Source organism: Geotrypetes seraphini, chromosome 3 (genome assembly GCF_902459505.1).
Source record: "Geotrypetes seraphini chromosome 3, aGeoSer1.1, whole genome shotgun sequence".
Classification (NCBI taxonomy): Eukaryota; Metazoa; Chordata; class Amphibia; order Gymnophiona; family Dermophiidae; genus Geotrypetes; species Geotrypetes seraphini.
Genome location: NC_047086.1, coordinates 333,397,121 through 333,412,400, shown reverse-complemented (window position 1 = coordinate 333,412,400; position 15,280 = coordinate 333,397,121). Strand labels below are relative to the sequence as shown.

At 46.4% G+C, this 15,280-nt stretch overlaps 1 protein-coding gene and 1 long non-coding RNA gene across 2 annotated transcripts in view; one reads left to right on the top strand and one right to left on the bottom strand.

Moving 5' to 3' along the window:
- LOC117356911 overlaps nucleotides 1-5,628 on the bottom strand; it is a 74,195-nt gene extending 68,567 nt beyond the window's left edge. The window contains exon 1 of the long non-coding RNA XR_004538734.1: nucleotides 5,506-5,628. This is a non-coding gene — a long non-coding RNA (uncharacterized LOC117356911). The remainder of the gene's footprint in view (nucleotides 1-5,505) is intronic.
- On the top strand, nucleotides 5,476-12,296 carry LOC117356910. The gene is made up of 3 exons (XM_033936832.1): nucleotides 5,476-5,638; nucleotides 6,648-11,093; nucleotides 11,845-12,296. The coding sequence occupies exon 2, from the start codon at nucleotides 6,662-6,664 to the stop codon at nucleotides 7,961-7,963; it is 1,302 nt and encodes a 433-aa protein (XP_033792723.1). The 5' UTR covers nucleotides 5,476-5,638; nucleotides 6,648-6,661; the 3' UTR covers nucleotides 7,964-11,093; nucleotides 11,845-12,296.
- The last annotated feature ends 2,984 nt before the right edge of the window (nucleotides 12,297-15,280 follow it).

Genomic DNA, 15,280 nt, shown 5'->3' with positions numbered 1-15,280 from the left:
CCTTGCGTCACCGTGGGCCATATTTGGGGGAATGTTATAAATTTAAAGACTTAACGGGAGCTAGTTTCGACACCAAATAGCTCCCTGGGGATGTGTGAAATATGCATTGGGGGTTTGTTGGTTTTTGGACACAGATTGTATTGTAAGTGAAGATAATATTCAGATAGATAATAAAGCTGCGGCCAAATATTTATTCCAATAAAACTGAGTTGTGTGATTATTGATTGATGGTGATTAGCTTTCAGTTGCAGGTGATGGGAATGCGAATGCTAATGTTATAGCTCCTACTTTATTGACTACTTTACCGTCCAATCTTTGCCATGAAACCTTCTTAGTCAAATTCAGAACCTATTTGAAAGCCTTTTTATTTAAAGATGAGTATGTTATTATGGTCTATTTATATCAATGGTAAAGACACATTTTGGGTTTAGCATTTCTGTGAGAATGTTTTGTAAATTATGATCCTGTTTTCTGGCAATTGTATAAACAAGATTTAAACAAATTTAGTTTTCTTTAAGATTTGATTATTTAGATTTAATTAAATTTTTTATATTTTATTTCTCTTCTGTTCTTTCTTAACTGTTCTTCTTTTGCTTTCCTATTTTTATTATGGCGTTTTTTTTTTCATTTTTCATTTTTATATATTTTGTACACCATGCTGTTGGTAAACCGAAGTGTGGTTAAAACTTTGAATAAACATAAACATATTTTAAAATAATTTTTAATTTTCTTTTATCCCTTTTTTTTTTTTCCTTTCCTATCATAAAAATTGAGTTCTTCCCTTTTCCCTTTCTATTTTATCCTACCAAATTTCTATCACGTCTTTCCTATTGTTACTTATCTGGTATTTGTTTTTGGGGTGATAGTGTCTGAAGATCTAAAGGCGAAAAAACAGTGTGACAAAGCGGTGGCTGCTGCCAGAAGGATGCTGGGCTGTATAAAGAGAGGTGTAACCAGTAGAAGGAAGAAGGTGTTGATGTCCCTGTACAGGTCGTTGGTGAGGCCCCATTTGGAGTATTGTGTTCAGTTTTGGAGACTGTATCTGGCGAAGGACATAAGAAGACTTGATGTGGTCCAGAGGAGGGCGACGAAAATGATAGAAGGCTTGCGCCAGAAGACATATGAGGAGAGACTGGAAGCCCTGAATATGTATACCCTAGAGGAAAGGAGGGACAGGGGAGATGTGATTCAGACGTTCAAATATTTGAAAGGTATTAACGTAGAACAAAATCTTTTCCAGAGAAAGGAAAATGGTAAAACCAGAGGACATAATTTGAGGTTGAGGGGTGGTAGATTCAAGAGCAATGTAAGGAAATTCTATTTTACAGAGAGGATGGTGAATGCGTGGAATGCGTTCCTGAGAGAGGTGGTGGAGAGGAAAACGGTGACGGAGTTCAAAGAAGCATGGGATGAACACAGAGGATCTAAAATCAGAAATTAATAGTAAATATTGAAGAACTAAGGCCAGTACTGGGCAGACTTGCACGGCACGTGTCTGTATATGGCCTTTTGGTTGAGGATGGGCTAGGGAGGGCTTCAATGGCTGGGAGGGTGTAGATGGGCTGGAGTGAACTTTGATGGAGACTTCAGCAGTTGAAGCCCAACCACAGTACCAGGTAGAGCTTTGGATTCTTGCCCAGAAATAGCTAAGAAGAAAAAAAATTTTAAATAAAATTTAAATTGAATCAGGTTGGGCAGACTGGGTGGACCATTCGGGTCTTTATCTGCCATCATCTACTATTATAACTTTTTAAAATTGTAAACTGCTCAGACAACGGATGTGCGGTATATCAAGCCTTTAATAAACTTGAAACTTAATTATGTAATGGGACAACTTACATGTCACTTATTTTATAAAAGAAAGTATGGCCCTGATTCTGTAACTAGCGCCGTTGTTGGCTGCCACCTTAAAAGTGGCTGCCGATATCACGTCAATCATGTGACAGCACTGAGTACAGAATTGCGCCTCCGGCAAAAGTAGGCATTAGAAATGTAGGCTAGAGTTTTCCAGGCCTACATCTCCAGTGCCTCGGTTGGCACTTTAGGCTGCCTAACACCACTTCCGGCATTAGCTATACCCACAGTGGCCTAAAGCACTTACGGAGATGCAATTCTGGTGCTGATTTTTTTTAGGCACTAGTAAGCACCTTGAAACTCAGTTATAAATGTTGTTTCAATGTTTTTTTGTTTTTTACTGAGTTTAGGTGCCTACTAGCACCTACCGTATTTTCACGCATATAACGCGTGCGTTATACACGATTTTACAAACCGTGCATAACCATGCATGTTATACGCGTGAGCGCGTTGTACAAATTTTTTTTTTTACATAGTTTCCCCCCCCCCCGACGTCCAATTCATCACCCCGAAGGACCGCTCGCACCCCCACCCCGAAGGACCGCTCGCACCCCACAGCCTCCCCCCCTCCCCCTCCCGCATGGAGAAGCTGCCTACCGTTGTTTCTGGATGCCAATGAGCCCAGCTACTTCCTCTGCCGGCGGTCCTGCCCCTTCTCTGAGCCCTGCACTGCGCTGCTTCCTCTTCTGGCGATCCCGCCCTTTCTCTGACATCAGAAAAAGGGCGGGACCGCCGGAAGAGGAAGCAGCGTAGCGCAGGGCTCAGAGAAGGGACGGGACCGCCGGCAGAGGAAGCAGCTGGGCTCACTGGCATCCGGAAACAACGGTAGGCAGCTTCTCCATGCGGGAGGGGGAGGGGGGGAGGCTGTGGGGATGAGAGCGGTCCTTCGGGTGGGGGTGCGAGTGATCCTTCACAAAGGAGAGTCGGGGCGGCGAACTGAGAGTCGGGGTGGCGAGAGGAGATTCAGGGCGGCAAACGGAGAGTCGGGGCGGCGAGAGGAGAGTCAGGGCAGCGAACAGAGAGTCGGGGCGGCGAGAGGAGAGTCGGGGCGTCATGCGCGGTATACGCATGTGCGCGCTATAGTAAAATTTTTTAACATAAATTTCTGTTCCCCGTGCGCTATACCCGTGTGCGCGGTATATGGGTGAAAATACGGTATTTGTTTATTTTATTTTAAATTTTATTACTCGCTACATCCTACTATTCTAAAACTAAATGGTGCCATTTAGAGAATCCAGGACTATATGCCTACTTTCTCATCTAGAATGCCAGCATAACAGGTTGGACATGCATCTGAATGCTGAAGAAATATGAGAGGCCGCTGAAAAGTTCTCAACCCAACCAAGAAGAGAATGGTGTGGAGCTGTGAAACTTCCAAGTTATTCCACACTTTTCTTGACACTTTTTGCTTAAATGATATGATATGAAATGAAACGGCAAGTGTCAAGAAAAGTGTGGAATAACTTGATGGCAGTGGGAACACTCCACAAAAAATAAAGAATGTAAAAACAGACTTGTTTATTCCAAAACAAAAGGACAAATGCTTTGATAGCTTTTCAGTGCTCGACTTTTTTTTGCGTTGGTTTGACCCAGCCTTGTATCATCAAAGGACTTGTTTACCTGTGTATTACAATATTACAGTGACCCCTGATGCAGGCGTTTTGATTCGCCGAAACACAGTACTGTGTCGGGTCCACAGTTGACGTTTGTTCTTTTGTTTTGAAATAAAGAAGTCTGTTTTTACATTCTTTATTTTTTGTCCGGTTCCCACTGCTTTTTGTGTGATTTTGAACCCGTGGGTTCTTCTCCTGTTGGATTTTTGTTGTTTGAATAACTTGATAGAACATAAAAATTGCCATACTGTCCCATCAAGCCCAGTATCCTGTTTCCAACAGTGGCCCACCCTAGTCCCAAGTACCAAGCTTGATCCCAACAAGCTAGATTTTATGCTAGTGATATGGGAAAGTGCATTTATTCAGAGAGGTGAACACTGGCGAGCTGAAACTTTTGCTTGTAGAAATGTTTGTGTACCTTAGAGGTCCTTTTATCAAGCCGCGCTAGCGGGGTTAGCGCGTCGGACATTTCATCACACGCTAAACCCCGTGGCCGACTAAAAAACGAATGCCTGCTCAATGTAGGCGTTAGCGGCTAGCACGGCAGGCGGTTTAACACACAGTATTACGCGCGTTAAACCCCTACCGCAGCTTGATAAAAGGACCCCTTAGTGGATGCACAGATAGTAGACTACTGAGGCCAGTCACTTTTCTGATAGAACAGTGTAAACTACCGTCATGGGGCTGTGAAATGAGTGAACAGTGTAAGTCACACATGGCTACACTATAACTGAGTTATGCAGCGTCTATAACACAGAAAAATAAAAACTAGAAATTTTTTTTTTTTTTAAACTCTGTTATTTCTAACCTGTCAGATAGGTGCACTCTGTCTTCATTCTAGTTTGTACCTTCACTGTTTCCAACCAGTTAGTAGAGCAGTCTAAGCTTATTGATTTAATTTTCTACACCATTCTACCAGGGGAGCTTAGAATGGCTTACATGAATTTATTCAGGCACTTAAGCATTTCACATGTCTGTCCTGGTGGGTTCACAATCTATCTAATGTATTTGGGGCAGTGGGGGAATTAAGTGATTTACCCAGGGTCACAAGGAGCAGTGTGGGTTTGAACCCACAAGGTTGTAACTTTAACCACTGTGCCACACTCTCCCCAGCCCTTACCCAGTATAGATGTCTGCTGCTTTAATGTAGCAACTGCACCCCAAGTCACTGCTACTGGCAACATGTCAGTTGGGTAAATAAAGCAATTGACTTTTCTCCTTTATAGATCCTAAATCTAACTACAGGTCTTTAAATTTATTTTTTTTTAACTGAACAAGGCGCTTCACTCTAGCCTGCCTGTTCTGAGATCCAGCTGTGAAATGACTGAACAAATTAGGCATTGCTCAAAGTGCATGTTATTTTACTATCGGCTCAAAAAAAAAGGAAAAAAATGATGGCATGCAACTTTCAGCTGAGATGGGCCAGTTAGAATGTGCTGGAACACAATTGGCCTTGCTCTTTCCTTGCCCCATCCAAAGTGGCTCTGCTTATTCTGGGTTAGAAGCATGCTTTCCTTATAGGCGCTGGTGAACCAATCAGCTGACAAGGTTTCTTCATGTTTGGATGACCCTAGCCACTCACTTCACAAATTCCAAACCAAGAAAAGCTGCTTTTATGGATGAAATTCCTTTCAATTCAATCAGAATATACATCCCAAACACTTTATCTTTGCAAATTACCCCAGGGAATATACTTGTATCTATACATTGAGAAGCATAATCAAAATATACATCTAAGTCCGATTTGGACATAGGGTACTAGGTGCCCAAAGTCGGCAGTGGAGAAATGTCCATTTTCGTCTATCTGGACAGAACAAGCTCCGATCCCGTATAGGGAGGAGCGAGGCCAAATCGGCCGAAGCCGGAGCGGAAAAGGGAGGGGGGAAATGGGGGGGGGGGGGGAGGGAGGAGGAGAGGGAACCAATCAGCGAGGGAAAGCCGGGGGGGGTGGGGGGGGGTTTAGGAGAAGAAGGGGAAGCGGAAAGGAAGTCGCCCCTTTTCAAACGGAGACACAGGGAGACAGACGCGACTTGCCTACCTTCCTCTCACGCCGAAAAGTTTCGCCTGCAGGCCACAAGAACCATTCTAGGCAGCCCACCTACAGCGACTTCGCATCTCTCGGAAGCAGGCCCATTGCGACGCCAGCCCATCCACCTTTCTTTGCACTTCTGGTAAGTGTGTAAGGAGTAGGCGGATGAAAAACCGCGGCACCCGCGGCCCTCTAAAGCCCCAATTTCGCCGCCTGTGTTTTTTCTGTCCCTCGCGCCGAGAGAGGAGGGAGGGGGCACCCGCTGGGAGCGAGTGCGGCGCCACGTGGCCCGCCGCCGGCCTTTGTCGTCGCTGCGGTGGACCCCTGCGGGGCTTCCGGACTGCCGCCGGCAAGGGCACACATAAACTAAATAAATTAATAATAAACCGCCGACCGGAATTTCTACCCCTTACTCCGGGAGGTGGGGGGGCCTGGAAGAGCGACCTGCGTTGCCACGTGGGGGCGGCCGAGAAGAGTGAGTGAGGAGCCACGCCGGACACTACTCCCCCCCCATGTACCGACCTCCGTGGGCCATGGCAGCTCCCTAGGGGCTTTGGGGCACCCTCGCCCTCATGGCTAAGAGGCCAGAAAGCCGTGCGGGTCTAAGGGATGCTGGCGGCCGGGTCATGCGCCGTCCCTGATCTGAGGTAGGGTGGCCACGTGGGCCGGGACGCTCCCCCTCCACCGCAAGCATGGCTTCCCTAAAAGCTAATAGACCAGTCAGGTGAGCTTAGCAACCGGTTTTTTCTTCCCTGTTATACTGCAGTCCTTCTAACAGTTAAAACACTTATATAAAAAAAAAAAAAAAAGGCTAGCACACCATGTGCATAATTATCAATTGTAGTGAGACATGATTTATTACCCTTGTAATCTATTATTATTATGCTTGGCTGGATTAGTCTAGCACATTCATATCTAATATGGGGCGGTTAATTATTACACGGTCAACCTTTAAATCTAATAACAATATATTTCTTTATTAAGTTTCAGAGTGACTTTAAATCCTATATCAATATATTTCTTTATTAAGTTTCGAGGCAACTAGGCTTTATTTCTTGCCAGCATTCCTCAACAAAGTTATACAGAACATCCTTGTACTAGATCGGGTTTCCACTGCACTTATTCCTGTACTTACAATATTATTCTCTTAGCATTTGTTGTAGCCATGCCAGCTCAGCGTAAGCCAAGATCCAAGCTGCCAGCGCAGAAGAAGCCCGCGGCCAACACACAAAGGAAGAGGACCACACGCGCTGCGACGGCTGCGACGGCTTCTACGGCGGTACAGCCTCAGCAGGAGCTCGCCGACTTAATGTCTGAAGTCCAACAGCAGATAGCCCTGCATGGAGTTAATGCAGTGCGCCAACGTCTATTAGCGGGGCCAGCGGCCGTCCCAGGTGAGCCACTGCAAGCACCAACAGACCAACCACGACAAGTACCACCTGACAACACACAGCAAGATACATTAGTGCCAATACACCCGACTCCTGCCGGAGCACCGGTGCCTTCTACTTCATCGGTTGAACACTTAGCACCACAGAATACCAGCTCTCAGGACCCTGGTAACTCTCACAACACAAGTTGCCCCCCTTTTACGGGGGAGGCTATCCCCTCCACTAGTGGGTCAGTAAGGGACCATTTATCATTAGCTCAAGTCATACGGGAGGCAATAGCCACCTTTGAGAGATCTAACACAACCCCACAATTAGTAATGGCGGGCACATCTTCCCCAGGGGCCCCTGGTGATATTACATGTGGGGTTACCACGCTTGCATCATCAGTCCCTAGGGCTATCAAAGAGAAAATATGGAGGAGAGATTATATCGACATGTTCTCCCTAATACAAAGAGAGCCAGATGAAGACTATTTCGTTGAAACGGATAGGATTTACATCCAGTTAGAGCGGGAAAAAAAACCAAAGATCTATAGATCCTTAGCGAACTGGATATCAGCATTTCACGTATTTATGAGCGTGGTGGTCGAAAGGGAGCCAGATATGAGTCCCTACTTAATCAGATACTCGGACACAATCATTAGGTCACATAAAAAGTTTGGGGGATGGGCGTGGCTAAATTATGATATTAAATTCCGTAAAAGTATGGCCGAGAATAAGTCCATAACATGGAAACATAGAGTTTTTGATCTATGGATGGACGAAATGTCCGCCTTACGCCCATTTCAGCCAGATAGATTTCCCGATAAACTCCCCAGCTGGCCCCCTGGGCCAGTTGAAAGACCTCCAACACAGCCTACATACGTTCATCGACAAGCCGGACCTTACACCGGGAAGCGGGTCTGCCGGCAATACAATAACGGCCATTGCACGTGGCCCAATTGTAAATTTAGACATGTCTGCAACAAATGTGGAGGCACACACCCTGCCGTACACTGCAAAGCAGGGAGAGACCGCAAAAATTCTACTCCACCCGCCCATCCCTACATGGATGGAGCTGGCCCCCTCCCCCATTAAGCCTAACGCCCTGCTCCCGTGGCTCCGGTTATACCCACTGAGGGAGGACGCACGAGCCATAGAAACAGGCTTCACCAAGGGTTTTGCTATACCCTACTCGGGGCCGCTCGCACAAGTTCATAAGCCCCCTAACAACTCTACCTCCTGTTTTGCACACCCTCAAATAGTCCAAGATAAGCTCACAAAAGAGTCACAACTCGGTCGGATAGCCGGCCCCTTCGACCGCCCTCCGTTCTCAAACTTCATTATTTCACCCATCGGCGTCATACCAAAAAAAGAGCCGGGCAAGTTTCGTCTCATCCATAACCTCTCCTACCCGGCGGGGGCGGCAGTTAACGATTTCATAGACCCGGCTTTATGCTCCGTCCAGTACACCTCTCTAGACCAAGCCATTGCATTCATCAAACACTCCGGCCCTTGTACCATGTTAGCAAAAGTAGATATCGAATCAGCTTTTAGGCTTCTGCCAGTACACCCAGATTCATTCCCCCTATTGGGCTTTCGTTGGCAGGGTCAGTTCTATTTTGATAAATGTATGCCCATGGGTTGTTCAGTGTCCTGTGCGTATTTCGAGCAATTCAGCACATTCATCAATTGGGTGTTCAGCCAGTTAACAGCTCAAGGGCTAGCTGTTCATTACTTAGATGATTTCTTATTTATTGCCCAGAGTCGACAAGACTGCGACCATTTGCTGGCTTCCTTCCATCGACTCGCTACCCACTTTGGCATTCCTTTAGCAAATGAAAAAACAGTAGGCCCCGCGAATGTACTCACATTCTTAGGAATAGAGTTAGACGTGATCAACCAGGTCTCCCGCCTCCCTCCAGAAAAAATAGAAAAACTACGCGCGGCTATACACGACATGAGTGCTCGGAAGAAGGCCACATTGCGCCAATTCCAGGAACTCATGGGTTTGTTAGGGTTCGCCACTAGGGTGATCCCCATAGGCAGAGTATTTGCCAGGCGCCTAGCCAGAGCGACATCAGGCGCGACAAAACCTCACCATCACATTAGAATCACGGGAGCTATTAGGGACGATCTCAAAGTATGGGACACATTCCTCACGCAATTTAATGGGCTCGCCTTTTGGCAATCATCTATCGAAACAGCTGACGCATTACAGTTATACACGGACGCAGCGGGCAGTGAGGGACTAGGGATTTACTTTCAAGGGTCATGGTCCTCAGCCCCGTGGCCGACTCAATGGCTTAACTCAGACATCCTCAAAAACATTTCTTTCCTCGAGCTCTTCCCTATTATGGTAGCCTTAACCATATGGGGAGGTCAATTGGCACATAAATCCATTATCTTCAGGTCAGACAATGCAGCGGTGGTCGAAACCATTAACCGTTTGACCGCCAAATCCCTACCCATTATCAACCTATTGAGACACATAGTTCTCTTATGCTTACAGTATAACATTACGATCAAAGCTCAGCACATACCCGGAGCCCAAAATGTTATCGCTGATTCATTATCTCGTTCTAAGATGTTCACCTTCCGGGCGCTGGCCCCAGCAGCAGACCTTCATCCGACTCCGATTCCCACGGAATTATGGCGGTTTGGACCCCCGACGTTTGGAACCTGATGCTTCAGTCGTTATCGAAATCCACACGGCGAAAATATATTCAGCTGTTTGAAGCCTACACGGCGACAGAGACAGATTACACGGTCCACTCCCTTGTACACTTCATCTGTCAATCCAAACTAGCTGGTGCAAAGAGGACTAGGGTGTCGGCCACGCTATCCAGCATTAGTTTCTTCACCGACGCGACAGGCACCCCAAACCCGACTAAGGCCTGCGTGGTGAGACGCATGATGAAGGGTTGGGAGCGTGAGCAAGCATCCCTCCCGGACCGCCGCCTTCCTATATCACTCGACAACCTAGCCATGCTCCTTAAAATATTACCGACAATCTGCCACGATGCATACGAAGTTAATCTCTTCCGCTGTGCCTATACACTCGCTTTCCATGGCGCACTACGAGTCAGTGAACTCGTCCCGGCTTCCAAACGACCGGGAGCGGCCGGCGGTATGTTACTATCCAATGTCCACTTCACTGACTCCACCTTAGACATACGGATACCTCAATCTAAAACCGACCAGTTCGCCAGAGGGGCCTGGCTATCGCTAGCCTCCTCTTCCACACCCCTAGTTTGCCCTCTACACAATCTATTGTGTTACATGGCCAAGAGGCCGGTGAAACCCGGTCTTCTCCTACTGCATTCAAACGGTTCACCTCTTACACGTTTTCAATTCTCTAGAATTTTACTCCTATCCTTCACCAAGTTAGGCATGAAGGACAAACAATTTCGCTCCCATTCATTCCGCATTGGAGCGGCTTCTACTGCCGCCGAGAATGGCTTATCCGACAATCAAATTAAAACCCTTGGGAGATGGAAGTCAAACGCATTTCGGAAGTACATACGGCCATTCTCGGACAACTAAACCTATCAGCTACTAATCTCTTCCATCTGTGCGTTACAGGTATTCAGAAGTACGTTTGGATATGCGGCCACTCCTTTGTGCATTGGGCCCAGAGAAGATCCCTGGTGAGACCAGGGGGTGAGAATCTGGGTTTCCCGATGACCGAAGTAGTGGTCACATGGATGGGCACCAGGGGAATGTTATGGGACCAGCTTATGCCATCGATCCTAGGGGCTCTACGTTCCCGATGCCGTCCACATGCTATCATATTGCATTTGGGCGGCAACGACATCACAGGTACGCACAGTATACAATTAGTCAAAAAAATACAGAGCGACTGTTTATCCTTAGCCGGAATGCTTCCCCACACGATCTTACTGTGGTCCCATATTATACCCCGTTTAGTATGGAAAGGCGCAAGATCTCACACAGCCGTGGAGAGAACGCGCAAGAAATTAAATAAGTGGATGACAAAATTTATGCCCACTGTCCGTGGTTTAACATTAACACATGACTTGCTCGAAGACAGCTGTCCAGGCCTGTACCGGCCAGACGGAGTTCACCTCTCTGACATCGGACTGGATATATTTACCTGTGCAATACAGGATGGCATAGACGCTATGTTAATGCGTGCGGGGCCGCAGCCATGACACTTGGGGGGAACCCGCGATAAGCGAGGTTTCGCTATCACGGGTAGTGGCAGGTAAGCACAGCTTATGGGGAGAAGGCTGACATCTTTACAGTGGTTAAGACATGGGGCACGTCGCCTTGCTTGGACGGCAGGGGGCCAGGCCATGATCTTCGCAACAAGGTACCGCTGATGAGGGGACACCTCCTTGAACGGGAAGGGTCCGGCGAGCTGGGGAAGCTTGTGACGGCGCCCCCCATTGTGCGGAATAGAGAGCCAGATGCTGTGCGCCTGACCAGCAGTTACTGATATGTTGCCTGGTGATGTACATTGTGTGTTATGCCATGTTCTGAAGTGCGGTTACAGTGTACAGTTCATCACCGTTCATGCTTGACTATAATGTTACGTTGATAAGTTTGATAACAGTTTATGTAATAGTGCTGTATGGCTGCGGCCAAATAAATTCCACTTGAGTTGACAAAAGCCTGAGTGTCATCATTGTACCACGATAGACCATGAAAGGTAAGCGCAACAGTGCTGAGTGCACGATTTGAGAACAAGCTCCGATCCCGTATAGGGAGGAGCGAGGCCAAATCGGCCGAAGCCGGAGCGGAAAAGGGAGGGGGGAAATGGGGGGGGGGGGGGAGGGAGGAGGAGAGGGAACCAATCAGCGAGGGAAAGCCGGGGGGGGTGGGGGGGGGTTTAGGAGAAGAAGGGGAAGCGGAAAGGAAGTCGCCCCTTTTCAAACGGAGACACAGGGAGACAGACGCGACTTCCCGCCCGCCCACCCTTCACTACAGTCGCAGCCAGTCAGCAGGCAGGGCAGGTAAGCACAGCTTATGGGGAGAAGGCTGACATCTTTACAGTGGTTAAGACATGGGGCACGTCGCCTTGCTTGGACGGCAGGGGGCCAGGCCATGATCTTCGCAACAAGGTACCGCTGATGAGGGGACACCTCCTTGAACGGGAAGGGTCCGGCGAGCTGGGGAAGCTTGTGACGGCGCCCCCCATTGTGCGGAATAGAGAGCCAGATGCTGTGCGCCTGACCAGCAGTTACTGATATGTTGCCTGGTGATGTACATTGTGTGTTATGCCATGTTCTGAAGTGCGGTTACAGTGTACAGTTCATCACCGTTCATGCTTGACTATAATGTTACGTTGATAAGTTTGATAACAGTTTATGTAATAGTGCTGTATGGCTGCGGCCAAATAAATTCCACTTGAGTTGACAAAAGCCTGAGTGTCATCATTGTACCACGATAGACCATGAAAGGTAAGCGCAACAGTGCTGAGTGCACGATTTGATCCAGGCGGTGATAAAACAGAATACAACTACCAACATAACATAACCTCTGAGACTCCCGAAACAGTAATCGACAGCAAATATCCAGAAAGGGTGAGGCTCTGGATTCATCTGCTGCATCTAAAGGAAAGAAAATTAACAGGTAAGAACATAATTTTTTCCTTCCTTAGCAACAGCAGCAGATGAATCCAGAGACTAGTGGGGATTTAGGTACAACCTTACTTGGATGACTGGTTGATTCGGGTGTCTTCCAGAGAGGAGAGTTTGACAGTGACCCAAAGGATGATCTCCCTTCTTCAATCTTTGGGGTGGGTCATCAACTTTCCAAAGAGCTCTCATTCCCTTGCAATCATTGGAACATCTGGGGGCGATGTTCAACATGAAGGTGGGAAAGATATTTCTACCCGGAGACCAGGGCGACAAGTTACAAAGTGTCAGGTTTTGGAAAAGCTGTCCAAACCTCCAGACATGTCCTCAAAAGGAATACGGACATCTGGTAACCCTAATTATGAACCCCATTACTTTTGCTATTTTATGTACACAGCATTCCTGGTAAAGAATCTGACTCTATGTGTATAAGCCTATGGGGCTCATAATAAAATAAATACATCTAAAAACCCGCCTAAATCGACACTTGGACGATCTAAAAGAGAAGTTGTCCAAGTGCTAATAATCAAAACGGGTTTTAGACGTACCTAAAAACAGCTTAGGCCTTTTCAGTGCTGCTGTACGCCCAGAGCTAAAAGGGATGTTTTAGGAGGAGTGGTGAAGACGGGGTTTGGGCGGGACGTGGACCGAACTAGACTTAGTTGTACTGCAAGTATAACCGAAAGTTTAACGAGGCTGCCTGGATGGAGCTTGTACGTTGTACATGAGAGAGATTTGTCTGCAATGCCTTCTTGGTATGCAAATCTCTCTAATGCATGTTCATTGTGGATATCCTGAAAACCTGGCCTGCCAGTAAATCTCGAGGACCGGACTTGGGCAGCCCTGTTTTAGGGCCTACTGCAGCTGAATAAAAGGGCCACTTAGGTTAGGAACTTAAGAGCCTAGCAGTTCAAACCTTTGTGAATATCAGGCCCAAAGACTGTCCTACTAGTGAAGAACTGCTTACTTATAAGAAAAGCCCACTGAAAACTGCCCCATCCAAAGCTGAAAAAAAGAAATGTTTATCTATTTGAAGATATTTATAGATTACCACCTTTGGCACTGAAAAATAGCACCACAACTGGGAACATTATTTGTGCACATGAATAAAATCAGTGCATTGAACCTGCATTTCTCTCTCCAACCACATATTTAAAGGGGCCCTCCCAATGGGATTTTTCTTTCAAAATCTGTTTGTAGATTTAACAATGTACCTGTGGCACTGCAGTCAGTTTAAAAATTGCTCCAAAATTGCAATATAGATGACAAAGCAATTTTTTTTTCTTACTTAGGTTCCATAATCAACCAATTTGGTGTTTTCATTTCCTTCTTGCTTACAGTAAAATTACTCAGAGCAACACTGGAAAGCAAAGTTAAAGGCAAGAGGAAAGAGAACCCATCCTATAAAAGAATGCTGAAATCATGCTACCTGAAATACAGGAAAGCTTAAGAAAACATATTCTCTCTCTCTCTCTCACACACTCACACACTCATACTTTCTCTCTCTCTCTCGCATACACATACACACACACACTCACTTTCACACACTTTCTCTTTCTCTCACACTTACTCACTTTCACACACACACTCTCTACCTCTCTGACACACACATATACACACTCACCCTATTCAATGTTATCACTGCATCTAAGCCATCGGTATGGTGAAGGCAAAAAAAGTGGGTTTTCCGGATGCTAAACATGCATTGTGTAAATGTACTATAGACTTAAGGGTACAATTGTTTGTTTTCTATTGCCATTTTTTGATTTGTAGCTCACCTTTCCACTATTTGCGCTCAAGGCAGGGAAGGAAAAAAATGCATACATTTTCCTTTTAATGGACTTTCATTAGTGTAGCGCATTAGAATTTGTCAGGGACAGAAAAGCATGTTCTGTGCAATTTTTAGAGCTCCTCGGAGTGGCTAGATCTTCAGGCTTTAGATCTGGTAATAACAGTAAACTGAATTATAGTGGTTCTCTGAGCCTGGAGATGGATGGAGGAATGAAGTTAATAGCCAGGGCAGCAAGGCACAGTCATTATCACCTGCAAACACAGAATAAGAGAGGCATGCCATAAAACCCACTACTTGACTTCACACTTCTCTTATACCACACAAGGGCTCCATCGTTATCTCTCCTTTCTGTCAGGACTCCATCCAGGGAATTATTTTTGCCATGCTACATGTTTACGACTTCCCTGTTAAATATGAAAAAGCAGTTTGTGTGCTATTAGATGTTCTTTACATGGAGTGTAGGATTTGTCTTGTGCACCTGGTGTTAGTGTCTTTCTGTTTATGTGTGGATAAGTATGGTTGTAAAATCCCTCATTGTGTGAAACTACTCATGTAAAACCCCCATATCCAGGAAAACGAGCATGTAAAACCCGATTGGTAGGAAATTTATGCACATAAGCTATCTGTGTGCTTGCATTCAGGGGTTGCATGAGGGATGTGCTCTGTGTATCTGGATGGTGGTAGTGTGGTGTGCATGTGTGATGGTATACCATCACAGATGCACACCACACTACCACCATCCAGATACACAGAGCGCATCCCTCATGCAACCCCTGAATGCAACCACATTCATGCTGAGGACATCTCTAACGCCTACATCTCAAAGTTTCTTGCTCTAATATCCTCATTCAATCTTCAGCTGTGCTCTACTACTCCCATACACGAAAAAGGCCACTGCCTTAATCTTGTCCTCCTCAGTTGCCGATTTCTATGCCTCTGTTCTCCCGCTCTCTGGCCATCATCTGATAACCTTCACGACTCGACACCCCCAAACACAACCTCACAAATACATTCAGGAAT